Raw genomic sequence first — 12,914 nt, forward strand, 5'->3', positions numbered from 1 at the left:
CTGTCATTAGATTCCCTCTTGCTGGGAATGGTCATTTCCTGGAACTTGAGGATGCAAATTTTACTGTCACTTAACAGCCCAAGACTGAAAGGTGTACAAGTACTGCCACACGTAGACACCAACTACTTCAGTATTTGAGGGGTCACAATAGATAGCAATCATTTCAATCATCAGAAAACATCCCCTTTTCTGATCTCATGATCTTTGGTGAAGCTGCTGAGGTTAGTTTAGCCTGGAGAACTACCTGGAGGAGCTCCTACAGTGATGTCCTAGGGATGAGATGATTAGTCTCCAGCAGTCACAACTATTTTTCTTCATTTCTAGACATGTCTCGAACCAGTGTAGACTTTCCCCTGATTTCCATTGACCTAAAGTTTGCTCATGCTCTTTGATGCCACTCTGTCACATGTTGTCTTAGTGTCAGGGGCAGTCACCCTTAAATGTACTTAAGTTTAAATGGAACCAATTGGAGATTTCCAAGTGTCACATTATCTGCTTTGTGTCTTTACCTTTCAGAAAGATGATCCAGATGAATGTCCAATTGAACTCAGCAAGGTACAAAGTGTAAAGATTATCACTAAAAAGCGGAGAGACCGTAGCCTTCCTAGAGCCTTTGAAATCTTCACAGACAACAAGACATATGTCTTCAAAGCAAAGGATGAGAAGAATGCTGAGGAGTGGTTACAGTGTATCAATGTTGCAGTGGCTCAGGCAAAACAAAGAGAAAGCAGAGAGGCAACAACATACCTATGAACAGACCTGAGATAAATTAGACAGAGGATGAGCTGGCAACAAAATAACTATCAAGATGAATTATTACTTCAGCCTTGCAGTCATATTTTGATGTAGAACATCTGAATCGTAAAGCGAGAGATAGCATTAGTATTAGCATGGGACAAAACCTGGAACTATGTTCTGTGTAAGTAAACTGTAAAACCAGTGACATAGGATCTGTCCAATCAGCATTACTAATTGAAATGTCAAAGAAAAAGTCTGGAAAATGCCGTCATGATTTAAGTAAATAGAAAAACAGGAGTTAAAGTGCATGCCTTTACAAAAGCTTGACTTTTTGTGATTACTGAACACAAAATGTGTACACAACACTACAGAAACATAGAAACTAGGAGCAGGAGTAGACCATTTGGCCTTACAAACCTCCTGCACCATTCAATATAACCATGACTGATCATGTAACTCAGTAACCATTTTCTCCCCATGCCTTTTGTTGCCTTTAGTCCTAAGAACACTTCTGAGGAAGGGTCACCGGACCAGAAACATTAACTCTGATTTTTCTTCACAGACCTGCTGAGCTTTTCCAGCAACTTGGGTTTTTATTCCTGATTTACAGCATCCGCAGTTCTTTCAGCTTTTATTTTGATAGTCCTAACTGATCCAGTCGCTCTTCATTTGTATATCCTGCCATCCTAACGATCATTCCGGTAAACCTTTGTTATACTCTCTGCCTAGCTAGAACATCCTTCCACAGATAAACACACAAAATCACAATTCTTCAGGTTTCATCTCACCAAGGCTCTTTGCAGCTGCAACAAGACACCCCTGTTCATGTACTCAAACCCTCTTGCTGTGAAGGCAAACGTATCATGTAACTTTTTCATCACCTGCTGAACCTAAATGCTTAATTTCAGTGACTGGTGTGCAAGGACACCCAGGTCTCGTTGCATGTCTTCCTTTCCCAAATTATCGCCATTCAGAGAATAATCTGCTCTTTTGTTTTTGCTACCAAAATGGGTAGATTCACGTTTTTCCAAGTTATACTAAATCTGCTATGTATTTGTCCACTCAATGACCTCGGGTATGGATGGCTTCAAGTTCAACTCCAGTTAGGCTGGTCCAATAATCATAAAGACCATTGATGCTCATTCTGAATTTATACATGAGGAAGAAACCTCAGGTGATGGAAGGAAATGATGAATAATTGTAGAAGAATAGACAATGGAAAAACATACAGAAATTGCAGCCAGTTTAGTTTTCTTTTGTAACAAACAAAAACATTCCTTTGCCCGTTGTGGATTTGTCAAATAAAATAAGTCCTTTTTCTCAGATTTCTCAATCCAGAATAAAATTTCACTTTGTAGAATAATAAATACTATGATGTTGTGTGCTAAATAATAGATATGATACTCAGTTTGTTTTGGATCCCAGAATTAGTGATAGTTTCCCAAACTTGCACAAGGTTCCTTTTATATTTCTGGAATTCATCTATGTTTTATAACATAAACTAATCAATTTTTCACTGCAATCCACTAGTGTAAATAGATTCATCTCAAAATGGATTACAGGTGACCTGAAGAAATCTTTGGTTAACAAAGGTTGAAATGTAAAATGGCATGGCTAGTATCCAATGTCACAAGAGTTACTTTATTTGAAATAATCAGCGATCAGTGAAATTAAGTTCCAGAAAAAAATGGGTGATGAAGAATGTTTATGATATATTAATCTTTTATATATTCTACCTTGATCTTATTCAATTTTGTTGTAGAAATTTATCATTAGCTGACAGGTACAGAAAGTTATGTGAACCTTGGATGACCAAGGATGTTATGACCTTGTTCAAAAAGATAAAGGAAGCATACATCTAGGAGGATGGGAACTGACAAAGCCCTTGAAGTATTTAAGGAAAGTAGGAATGAACATAAATGAGAAATTAAAACATAAGTTGCTGGGAAAACTCAGCAGATCTAGCAGCACCTGTGAAGACAAATCAGAGTTAATGTTTCAGGTCCAGTGACCCTTCCTCAGAACTGATCGTAGCTTGGAAAATGTCGATTTATATGCAGAAGACAGGATGGGAGGAGGAGGAAACAATAGGTGGGGATAGAGCCCAAAGAGAGAGAAGAGCAGTTGGATAGACAAAGGAGTTGATAACAATCTGGCTGGGAGGGTAAATGGTTGTTAATAGGGACTGTTAGTGACTAACAATAGGTAATGTGTAATGGCAGACTATATGATTCCAAGTGTGGGGTGAGGGCTGGGACATGGGAGAGTGAAGGCCCTAAAATTATTGAGCTTGATATCGAGGTTGGAGGGCTGCAGAGTCCCCAGGTGGAAAGTGAGGTGTTGTTCTTCCATCTTGTGCTAAGCTTCGCTAAAACACAACAGCATGTCTGTAAAGGAGATGATAGCCAGGGAACAGGGTGGTGTGTTAAAATGGCAGGCGTTACACCTTCAGTTGCAGGGGAAGATGCCCCGGGGCAGTGTGGAGGTTGTTGGGAGTGAAGGAAGTGTGGACCAGGGTGTCCCAGAGGGAACAGTCCCTGCAGAAAACGGACAAGGGAGGGGAAGGGAATATGTATATGATGATGGCCTCACACTGGAGGTGGAGGAAATAGCGTCTGATGATCCTCTGAAGATGGATGCTGATGGGATGATAAGTGAGGCCCAGGGGAATCCTATCGCTGTTGTGGGAGGGAATGGGGTGAGGGCAGAAGGGCAGGAGATGGGATCAGATCTGGTTGACGGCCATGCCAACAACAGTGCTCAGGAATCCTTAGTTGAGGAAGAAGGTGGACATTTCAGAGACCACCTCTCTCAGTTTTTATTAAGCAATGAATTAGAAGGGTTAAAAGGGGCCATGAAAAGTCATTAGCGAACAAGATTAAGGAGAATCCGAAGGCTTTTTATACATGGCCCACTCAAGGACAAAGGAGGGAATCTATGTGTGGAGCCAGAAGAGGTAGGTGAGGTTGTTTCATCATCATGCTAGGTAACATCATCAGTCCACCTCCGATCAAATTCCAATAGGTAGGTGTGGTCTTAAATGAATACTTTTTGTAACAGTATTCACCAAAGAGAAGGAATTGGTGGAGGATGATCTCAGGGGAAGGTGTGTCAAATCTCTAAGCCAAGTTGCTATTAGAAAGGAAGAGATGTTGTGCATCTTAAAAGGAAATAAAATAGATAAATCCCCAGGTCCTGATGGAGTCTATCCCAGAATATTGAGGGAGGCAAGAGAATAAATTGCTGGAATAAAAACCAAAAGAACTGCTGATGCTGTAAATCAGGAACAAAACAAAGTTGCTGGAGAAGCTCAGCAGGTCTGGCAGCATCTGTGAAGAGAAAAGCAGTGTTAATGTTTTGGGTCTGATGACTGTTCCTCAGAACTGCAAATTGCTGGATTTCTTTGTATCCTCTTTGGCCACAAATGAGGTCCCAGAGGACTGGAGAATAGATAATGCTGTCCTATTGTTTAAGAAGGGTAGCACAGACAATGCAGAAAACTACAGTTCTCAACCTTAATGTTAGTGATAGGAAAATTATTGGAAAAGATTCACAGGGGCAAGCATTTAGAAGCAAATGGACTAATTAGTGATAAACAGCATGGTTTTGTGCACGGGAGGTTGTGCCCTAGTAACTTGATCGAGTTTTTTGAGGAGGTGATGAAGATGATTGATGAGGGAAGAGCCTTTGATGTGGTCTACATGGACTTTCATCAAGCCTTTGACAAGGTCCTTCATAGCAGATTGGTACAAAAGGTGAAGTTGCACGGTATCGGGGTGAGCTGGATGATGGGCACAGAACTGGCTTAGTCATAGGTGACAGAGAATAGATGTGGGGGGATGCTTTTCACAATAGAGGGCTGTGACTAGCAGAGCTCCACATGAATCAAGGCTGGGACCTCTGCTGTTCATGATCTACATAAATGAGGGGTGACCTGATAGAAGTTTATACAGTTGTGAATGGCATGGATAGAGTTGAAACTATGAGGCTTTTTCCCAAGGTAGAGGGATCAATTACTAGGAGATACAAGTTCAAGGCACAAGGGGGTAAATTTAAATGAGATGTACAAGGCACATTTTTCACACAAATGGTGGTGAATGCCTGGAATACACTGCCAGAGGAAGTGGTGAAAGCTGACACAATAGCAGGATTCAAGAAGCACCTGGAAGAATACATGAATAGGAAGGGACTAGAGGGATACAGATCCTGTAAGTGAAGACAGTTTTAATATGGAAGGGCAATATGTGTTGGTGTAGGCTTTGAAGGGTGTGTTCCTGTGCCGTATTGTTCTTTGTTCTTTTAAAATTCAACTTTCTTTATGAGACTTTCTAGCTTAGTACCTGCTAAATATTTCTATTTAACAATAACTACTGTTACAGTAACTATTCCTTGATTGGTTAGTTTGATCTTGATGTTTTACTACATCTGTGAACGTTGATTCGGAGAAAACAAAGGAAACTTATTGCATCTCAATGATATTGACCAAAAGATTTATGAGACCTTCCTGATCCTCCACTGTAGATTTACCAGATGTTCTGGATTTTTCCCACTGTAGATTGACCAGATGTGCCTCAAACCCCACTGTAGATTTAGTAGATCTTCCTGATCGACCTGAAGGTCAGTGAATCTCCCATTAATACATGTGAACAGGGTCCAGCTGCATATCTGAGCTAGGCTACAGCAACCCCAAGGAATTTCCCCAACAACTTCAGCTCAGTTTATTCGATGATCCACGATTCACAAATTTGTGAATTGATGACTCACTAAAGAGTTATTCAGATAATTTGTGTTGCCACTTGAGGACTGAAACATGATTTTCTACATAAGTTATTGAAATGAGGTCTGCTGCTCACATGGGTTCAAATTTGAAGAAGTCTGAATTCTGAAATATGACAATATTATGTTCAAAAAGGCGAAGACATCCAAGCAAATCTCATGATTGGTCCAATAATTTCTTGTTGGTAGCTTTTATTCCATGTAAGTTGGCCACAACAGATGTGATGCACTTCAAAATAATACACTGGTTACAAAATGATTTGGGGCAATGTGAAGTTATGATAAAGTAATAGATAAGTTCTAACAAAAAGGGTTCCCTTCTATAAATAATAGAATTTATTAGATTAAATAATAGCTTCTCAACGGCTTATAGTACACAATCTAAGGAGAGAAGAGTATGGTTATGTACAGTTCACATATGCTTTTCTACAAGTAATATTGCAATTATATTTCTGTCAAGAGAGTTGATGTGATGCCATTGTTGCAGTCAATGCTAGTCTTTGATATGCTGAAACAGGTTTTTTCTTTCTAGTTCCTGATAGTTTACCAGTATTCTCTTAGCTACAGCAAAACAAGATCTTTATGAATGAAGTAGAGGTCAACAGCCAAAGTTAGAATGTAAGTTTGTACTTTGGTGTCTGATTCAGTTTCATTAAATAGCATAAGTAACGCTGATATTTCCCAGGAACTCAATACCCTCTGGAACTGCTAATAATATTTATTAAAAAATATTTCAGCCTAAACCATAAGAAGCTGAACATCACCTGATATAAAACTACTGGGACATCTTGGGTAATTTTATTACTTTATGATTGTAAAAACTTTATTATAAAGTTATTAATAAATTGACATTCCTTTCCCTGTTCTTTGTTCTATCTTCAGTTAATTTTAAACAAGTTTATCTTTATCTGTAATTTTCGTGCTATTCTTTGAATGGCTTAAAAGGTAAATAAATCACACTCTATCCTAATCAGAAAATCCGAAATGCTATGCCATATCTGGCTGAGCAAGTTGAACCTCATTAAAGTTGAAAGTTCAGCCAGAGTTCCTGCTTGCAATTGCCCCCTCGTGGCTTCTGCTGAAAAAGTGCCTGAGAATAGTGAGTGAGAACAGGATCTGAATTGATTAAAATCACAGAGCCATACACTCTGTCATATTGTTTTCCCAAATTCTCTCATGAAGAATGGATGAGATATGGCACTTGCGCAAACATAGATGAGAAATAGAGAAATTGAGGTAACCTTGATTTTGACAGTTCTCAATGAACTAGTCGAGCGCGAGCAAGAAATTAGAGGGTGGAGTCCAAGTGGAGGAAGAGTGATAGGAATGTGGAAAGGTGTCTGCTAAACTATGCACTTTTCTATGACAAACTCAAGAAAGTTAATATAACCACTTTTCTTTTGTAAGTTGTCTACCTAGATACCTATTTTCTGCATTTTATGTCTGTACGTAGACTTCATGAATTAATTCACCACAAAGATGGTGTCTATCCATTTTCTCCTAATGTCTCTTCCCTTAGATGATGTTTGTTTATTCTTGAGGCTCTGTAACATTTTTTTTCATTTTCAGACAAGTTTTATAAATGTTACATTTTAAAATAGAAATTCTTTCATTCTCTTAGATGTTTCTAACCAGAAAGGAAATATTGAACAACCTTCAATTGGGCAGCACAGTGGCTCAGCAGTTAGCACTGCTGCCTCACAGCAACAGGTTCAATTCCAACCTCAGATGATTGTCTGTGTAGTGTTTACATGTTCTCCGAGTGTCCGTGTGGATTTTTCCCGGGTACTCAGGTTTCCTCCAAAAATGAGCAGATTGGGTGGATTGGCCATGTTAACTTGACCATAGTGTCCAGGAGTGTGTAGATTAGCTGGATTAGTCAAGGGAAATGCAGGATTACAGGGAATATATTTGGGAGGAGATGGGTCTAGGTGGGATACTTTTTGGAGGGTCAGTGCAGACTTGATTGGCCAAATGGCCTGCTTCCACACTGCAGGTATTCTACAAATAATAAGAAATTAATTCTATGCCTTAATTACTCAGAAATGTTGGATAAAATGTGTGTAACTAAGCTCATGTACTTTAGTTTATGAAATACAGATCAAGTAAATGTAGATTTTTATTTTATTTATATATAAATGTTTGTTTTTCTAGCAACCACATGTTACCTGGCACTGCTGGCTAAACTTCACTTAAATCACTTTTGCAGTTTAACAAGTTTGTTATTTTAATCACACATCAGAAACTTCTGCCAGTGTGACCGATAGTGTGTGCCTGTGAGAAGGATCCATCTAAGTACAAAACAAAGTAGTATCATCAATGAAGAAACATAATATTGACATGGTTCTATAATAATTCCTCTCCTCATGACATGCTGTTCTTTCAATATTGTGGTCAGGATGTGAAGATAGATTTAGCAGCATGCTGGTAAATGTTCTCTCCCACCAAGCATTTGCCATCACATCTTTCAAAACCTGAAGTATAATTAACTCTATTAAAAAAAAGCATCAAATCCTGAACCATAATAAGTCAGATCATGTAGAAATTATCATATTGTCTTTGAGGGATGTTAAATTTAAAATATTTTTGCCATGGATAATTCAGGATTTTAGAATTCTTTGCAATTTACTGCTTCCTGTGTCAAACTGCAAGAATTTAACCTGGTGTGCTATTCGTAGATGCTAATGGGCCAAGTATTATTAGGGTTATTGATGAGTTGTCATGTAGGGATTTATATTTTTTATAAATTACATTCAGAGTTTACAAATCCAGTTAGCGACATATTGCCTTTCAACAATAACACTTCTTGCCTAGTTAGCTGTACGTTGCTCAAGTTGATAAAGTATAACATTCAATGGCCCAGGGCTTTTTAAAAATATGTTTTTTTTGTATAGAGCATTTAATTGATTTAGTAGAAAACTTAGTTCATTGCTGGTTTGTTACATGACTCTGAAAGATAACAGCCTCAGGTATGAGTGAGGTCGAAAGTCATATTCTCAGTCAGAATGTTGACTATCAGTAAAATAATCTTCATTACCAACTGTATCAAATTTAATATGAATCACGTTATTTATATCATTGACTTTCCTAGTTTTCATAAACAAAAAGGCTTAAATATACTTTATTATCAATGTTGAGAAAAAAGAATCACCATTCCTAAGTCTTCTGGCTATAGATTGTCTAAAGTCATTGGTTTATTTGTACTGGTTGGGAGTTACAAACGCAAATCTGTTATAAACATTGTCCTGAGGTCAATGACATTAATCACTCCTGCAAACAATCCAAACATCTTAAGGTTGAGTTTTCACTTTTTTGCCACAAGTTATATCAATAGAATCTGAATGGAACAGGTTGAACTAACAGAAAAGATTGGGAAATGTTAAACACAGACCAGTAAATGTAACACTTTTCTCATTGCTCTGGCTCCAAAAGGCTTTTCAAATTGCTTTTTTTCTGAAAAAGGAATATTTTGTAATGTATTGGTCATGAGCTGTTCATCAGGCAACTCACCAAATATTTATTATTTACAATCTGTCAACCTTGAGACTAACTCACTAAAACTTTAAATACTGGCTGTCTTAAAATAGTGGTCATCACTTCCCAACAAACCTCCCTGCTAATCATTTTTAAATAATCAGGAATTATGCTACCCTCTTAAAACAAGTAAGTAATTAATTTTAGGTCCTTTGCAGAACAAAGATATGAAAAGAAGCAAAAAATATTCATCCAGCACCATCAATTAGTTCCAGGACTTAGAGTCACTATAGCCTGGAAGCAGGTCATTCAGCCCACATCAACACTCTGAAAGAACAACCCATCCACCCCCTACACTGCATTTACCACCCTATACATTATGGGCAATTTAGCACAGTCAATCCACCTAACCAGCACATCTTTAGACTGTGGAAGGAAACCCAAGCAGACACAGAGAAAACATGCACACTCCACACAGACAGTCACCCAAGGCTGGAATTGAACCGGGATTCTCGTACTGTGAGGCAGCAGTGTTAACCAGTGTGCCTCTTCTAGAACTCCTAGGCCTTAATTGCATCCTGAACATCAACTGTTTACTAAAAACTTTTTATCCTTGAATAACTAGTCAGGCCTTTTTTTAAATGTCCCCAAATGTACTAATGTACAATTTCATATAGTCACGAGATATTCAAAAAGAAAAAAATGAGAAAGTTAATGTTTTAGTTGCAGCACATCCAGCCAAATAATAAATGATTTGCAGCGGGTTGTCTCCATTAATATACCCCAATGTTCTTTCCCTGTGTTGATCGCATTTTACTTTCTGACATCAATGCCAACTTAGTCATTTATTGGACTGAATATTGTTCCCTTGATATTTATGTTACAGTAATGAATTATATTTCAAGTGGGTCAGCACTGTCCTGGTTTTGCAATTGTGGAACTGCACAGTAATAAAATATAAATGCTGCAATGTTCTAGTTTATTTGTTACTTCAGACCCTTAGAGAGATTCCTTCTCCCCTAGCGTGGTACAGTCTCTGGTATGCACACATAAGTTATAAAGCTCTATTATTTGTAAGTCTTTCAAACAGATCCCGAAGACCATCATTTTCGCTGTGAAATTCAAGAAAAACTACAGTAGTTGTACTTGGTAAACAACAGACTTTTAAGTTTATTTATATCATCGACATAAGTTCCTCTTCATGCTGTTTTTTTTAGTGAAAGAAGAAATTCTAAAACTACTTCCACACATTAAAAGTACACTTCCAAATTAGAATGAAGGGAAACAGGCAAAGATGCGGTACATTTCACACTGACCTACTTAAAGAAAGAACAATCATTTCTTTGTCAGAGGAACTCTCATTTCTTACTATCTCAACAAACTGTTGGCAGATTTCACTTCACAGCTAGTAGTTTCAGAAGAAATAAGTTGATTAAAACATGGTTGATAAAATTTGTGTTTTCTTCAAGTAACTACTACCAAATACTGACACACAAATAGGACTTTTAATGAGTTTTTTTTTCATCCAAGGTATTTGAACATTTTCTCACTATCTGCCTGTCCGAAGAGATGCCATTTTAGTCTGACTTCTGCCTAAGACAAACCACACTGAAAATGGCTGAAGTCATGTCACATTGTACTTTTTGGCACCTCTGCATCGTTTAATTTAATTGACCATTTCACCTGCCTCAATAGGTTTTTTGATTGCTCAGCTCTTCGGACTTCCATCACATGATTCCAGCTCACCTGATCAAGTACAACCAGCACACCTCCACCAATGACTTTTATTACTAGCTGTACACAAGAAACTCTGGAGTCACTAAGTGTTTACCTTTGGTTCTTTCTGCTTGCTGACCTACATATTACCCCTCAGTGAGATTATTTGCAAACATATGGTTAATTTTCACCATGTCCCTCACCTTCATAAATCCCAGTGTCATATAATTTGATTTGATTTGGTTTATTGTACTCTCATGTACCTATGTACAGTGAAATGTTTTGTTTTGCAAGCAATACAGGCAGATCTTTAGCAAACAAGGGCATCATAGAGTGCTTAGACAAAACATGACAGATAAGGCTATAGCTGCACAGTGGGTGTTCAAAGCAAGAACAGAATTAACAAGATCAACATTATTTGAAGTTTGAGAGGCCTCTTCAGCAGTCTAATAATGGCAGGGTCAAAGCTGTTCTTGAACCTGTAGGTGTGTATGTTTAAGCATCTGTACCTGTTGCCTGTTGGAAGAGGTTGGAAGAGCGCATTCCCAGGGTTGGAGTGATCTTTGATGATGTTGGCAGTCCTACCACAGCAACGAGAATTGAAAAAGGAGTCCAGGGATGGGAGTTTGCTTCTGTGATGGTGTGGACTGTACACACAACTTTCTGCAGTTTCTTACGGCCCTAGACTGAGCAGTTGCTGCACCAGGCCATTATGCACCTGGATAGAATGCTTTCTATGATGTATCTGTAAACGTTGGTGAGGGTCCTTAAGGATATGCCAAATTTCCGGAGAGTGGATGAGCAAAAATTTGATCATAGGTAATTTTTAAGGAGTAGCTTAAATGAGGAAAGGCAGGTAGAGAAGTGGAAGCATTTTCAAAGCTTAGGATCTTGGCAGCAGAGGACATGGAGGTCTCGGGTACAGAAACCCAATAGTGTTAGATGGGCCTGAGGTGGACAGTGAGGCATCTAGCAATAACTGCAAGTTGCAACTGTGTTTGTTGACTGGTATGAAGATAAAGGGCAGTACGGAATGGGCAGGACAACTTCAGGAAAGGAACCAAAAATGGCATCCATATTCATTGACAAATCACTGACAAGATAACATCATATTTAAGATTTTACAACTGGAGTTTAATGGCCTAGGTACTAGATTGGTAAACAGCGCCTCAGTGGTTTGCACTGGATATCGTGGCATGATAATTTGAACAAAAGTGAGTGAATGAATGAAACTTATTAGATAAGTCACTAAGCCTGAGGCTGCTGGAAGAAGTCAGAAAGGAGTTAACAGAGGCTTTGGCCACGATTTTGAAACTCCGTAAATAAGCAAATTATGTGAGGGACAGCAGCTAGTGTAACAGCATTTATTCAAGAAGCATTAGCTAGGTAATAATAGAGCGCCGAGTCTAATATGAATTGTGTAAAAATTGTGCAAAATAATCCATAATTCAGCTTTAAAATTGAGGCACTGCTTAATAGTCAATGTGCATTCAGCAAAAATAAGTGATAGATGAATGGGACTAAATATGAGTTAGAACAAAGGCCATAGAGTTTTGAATCAACTCCAAGTTACATAAAACAAAATGTGAGAGGCTAGGTAGGAGCTACATCCCATCTAAGCTGTGCACATGTGCAGTTGCTGCAATGTTTTGCGCATGATGATCGAAAAGTCACTTCCACACAGAGGCCTTATTCAGATGGTAAGAGAATCAGAGGGAATGCTGGCCAGCAATGCTTTGGAAGAGTCAAATCGTAAGGGAACAAAGGCAAGACCAGGGTCTGGCAACAGCAAGTGAGCTGAGGAAGAATTTAGTCAAATGTTGTTTGAGAAATGGAAATAAATGGTGTCAGTCATCAAGCAGTCATTTCACAATTAAGGCACCAAACAGTTTGATTGAGCTACATACAGTTGCTAGGAAGATAATGGAGCCTGGTAGGAGAACAGGGAGCACAGTGGGGTCTAAAGGCAACAATTTTAGTCCTCCCTTGCTTAGTTGAAGGCAATTTCAGCTAATTAATAAATGAGTAACAGTCAGGCAGTTTAGAGTCAGTGGATGGGTTGAAAATGATAGTCGTGAGAACTGGATGCCATCATGGATGCTTTTCTATATATAGAAACTTTCAGCTGATTTGATTATGGGACACTACATAGGTGGGAAATAGGAAGGGGCCAAGAATAGACTGAGATCTGACAGCAAATGTAATGGTAT

General features: G+C 38.5%; 1 protein-coding gene across 7 annotated transcripts in view; it reads left to right on the forward strand.

The window, feature by feature from the left end:
* veph1 (ventricular zone expressed PH domain-containing 1) overlaps positions 1-6,357 on the forward strand; it is a 226,132-nt gene extending 219,775 nt beyond the window's left edge. For 6 of the 7 annotated variants that reach the window (XM_048542472.2, XM_048542471.2, XM_048542470.2 and 3 more), the window contains one exon: positions 517-6,357. In XM_048542472.2, coding sequence (XP_048398429.1) covers positions 517-753 — 237 coding nt within the window. In that variant the 3' untranslated portion in view covers positions 754-6,357. The remainder of the gene's footprint in view (positions 1-516) is intronic. The other variant, XM_048542477.2, reaches the window with a different exon arrangement.
* Positions 6,358-12,914: the final 6,557 nt, after the last annotated feature.

Source organism: Stegostoma tigrinum, chromosome 14, assembly GCF_030684315.1.
Source record: "Stegostoma tigrinum isolate sSteTig4 chromosome 14, sSteTig4.hap1, whole genome shotgun sequence".
Taxonomy (NCBI): Eukaryota; Metazoa; Chordata; class Chondrichthyes; order Orectolobiformes; family Stegostomatidae; genus Stegostoma; species Stegostoma tigrinum.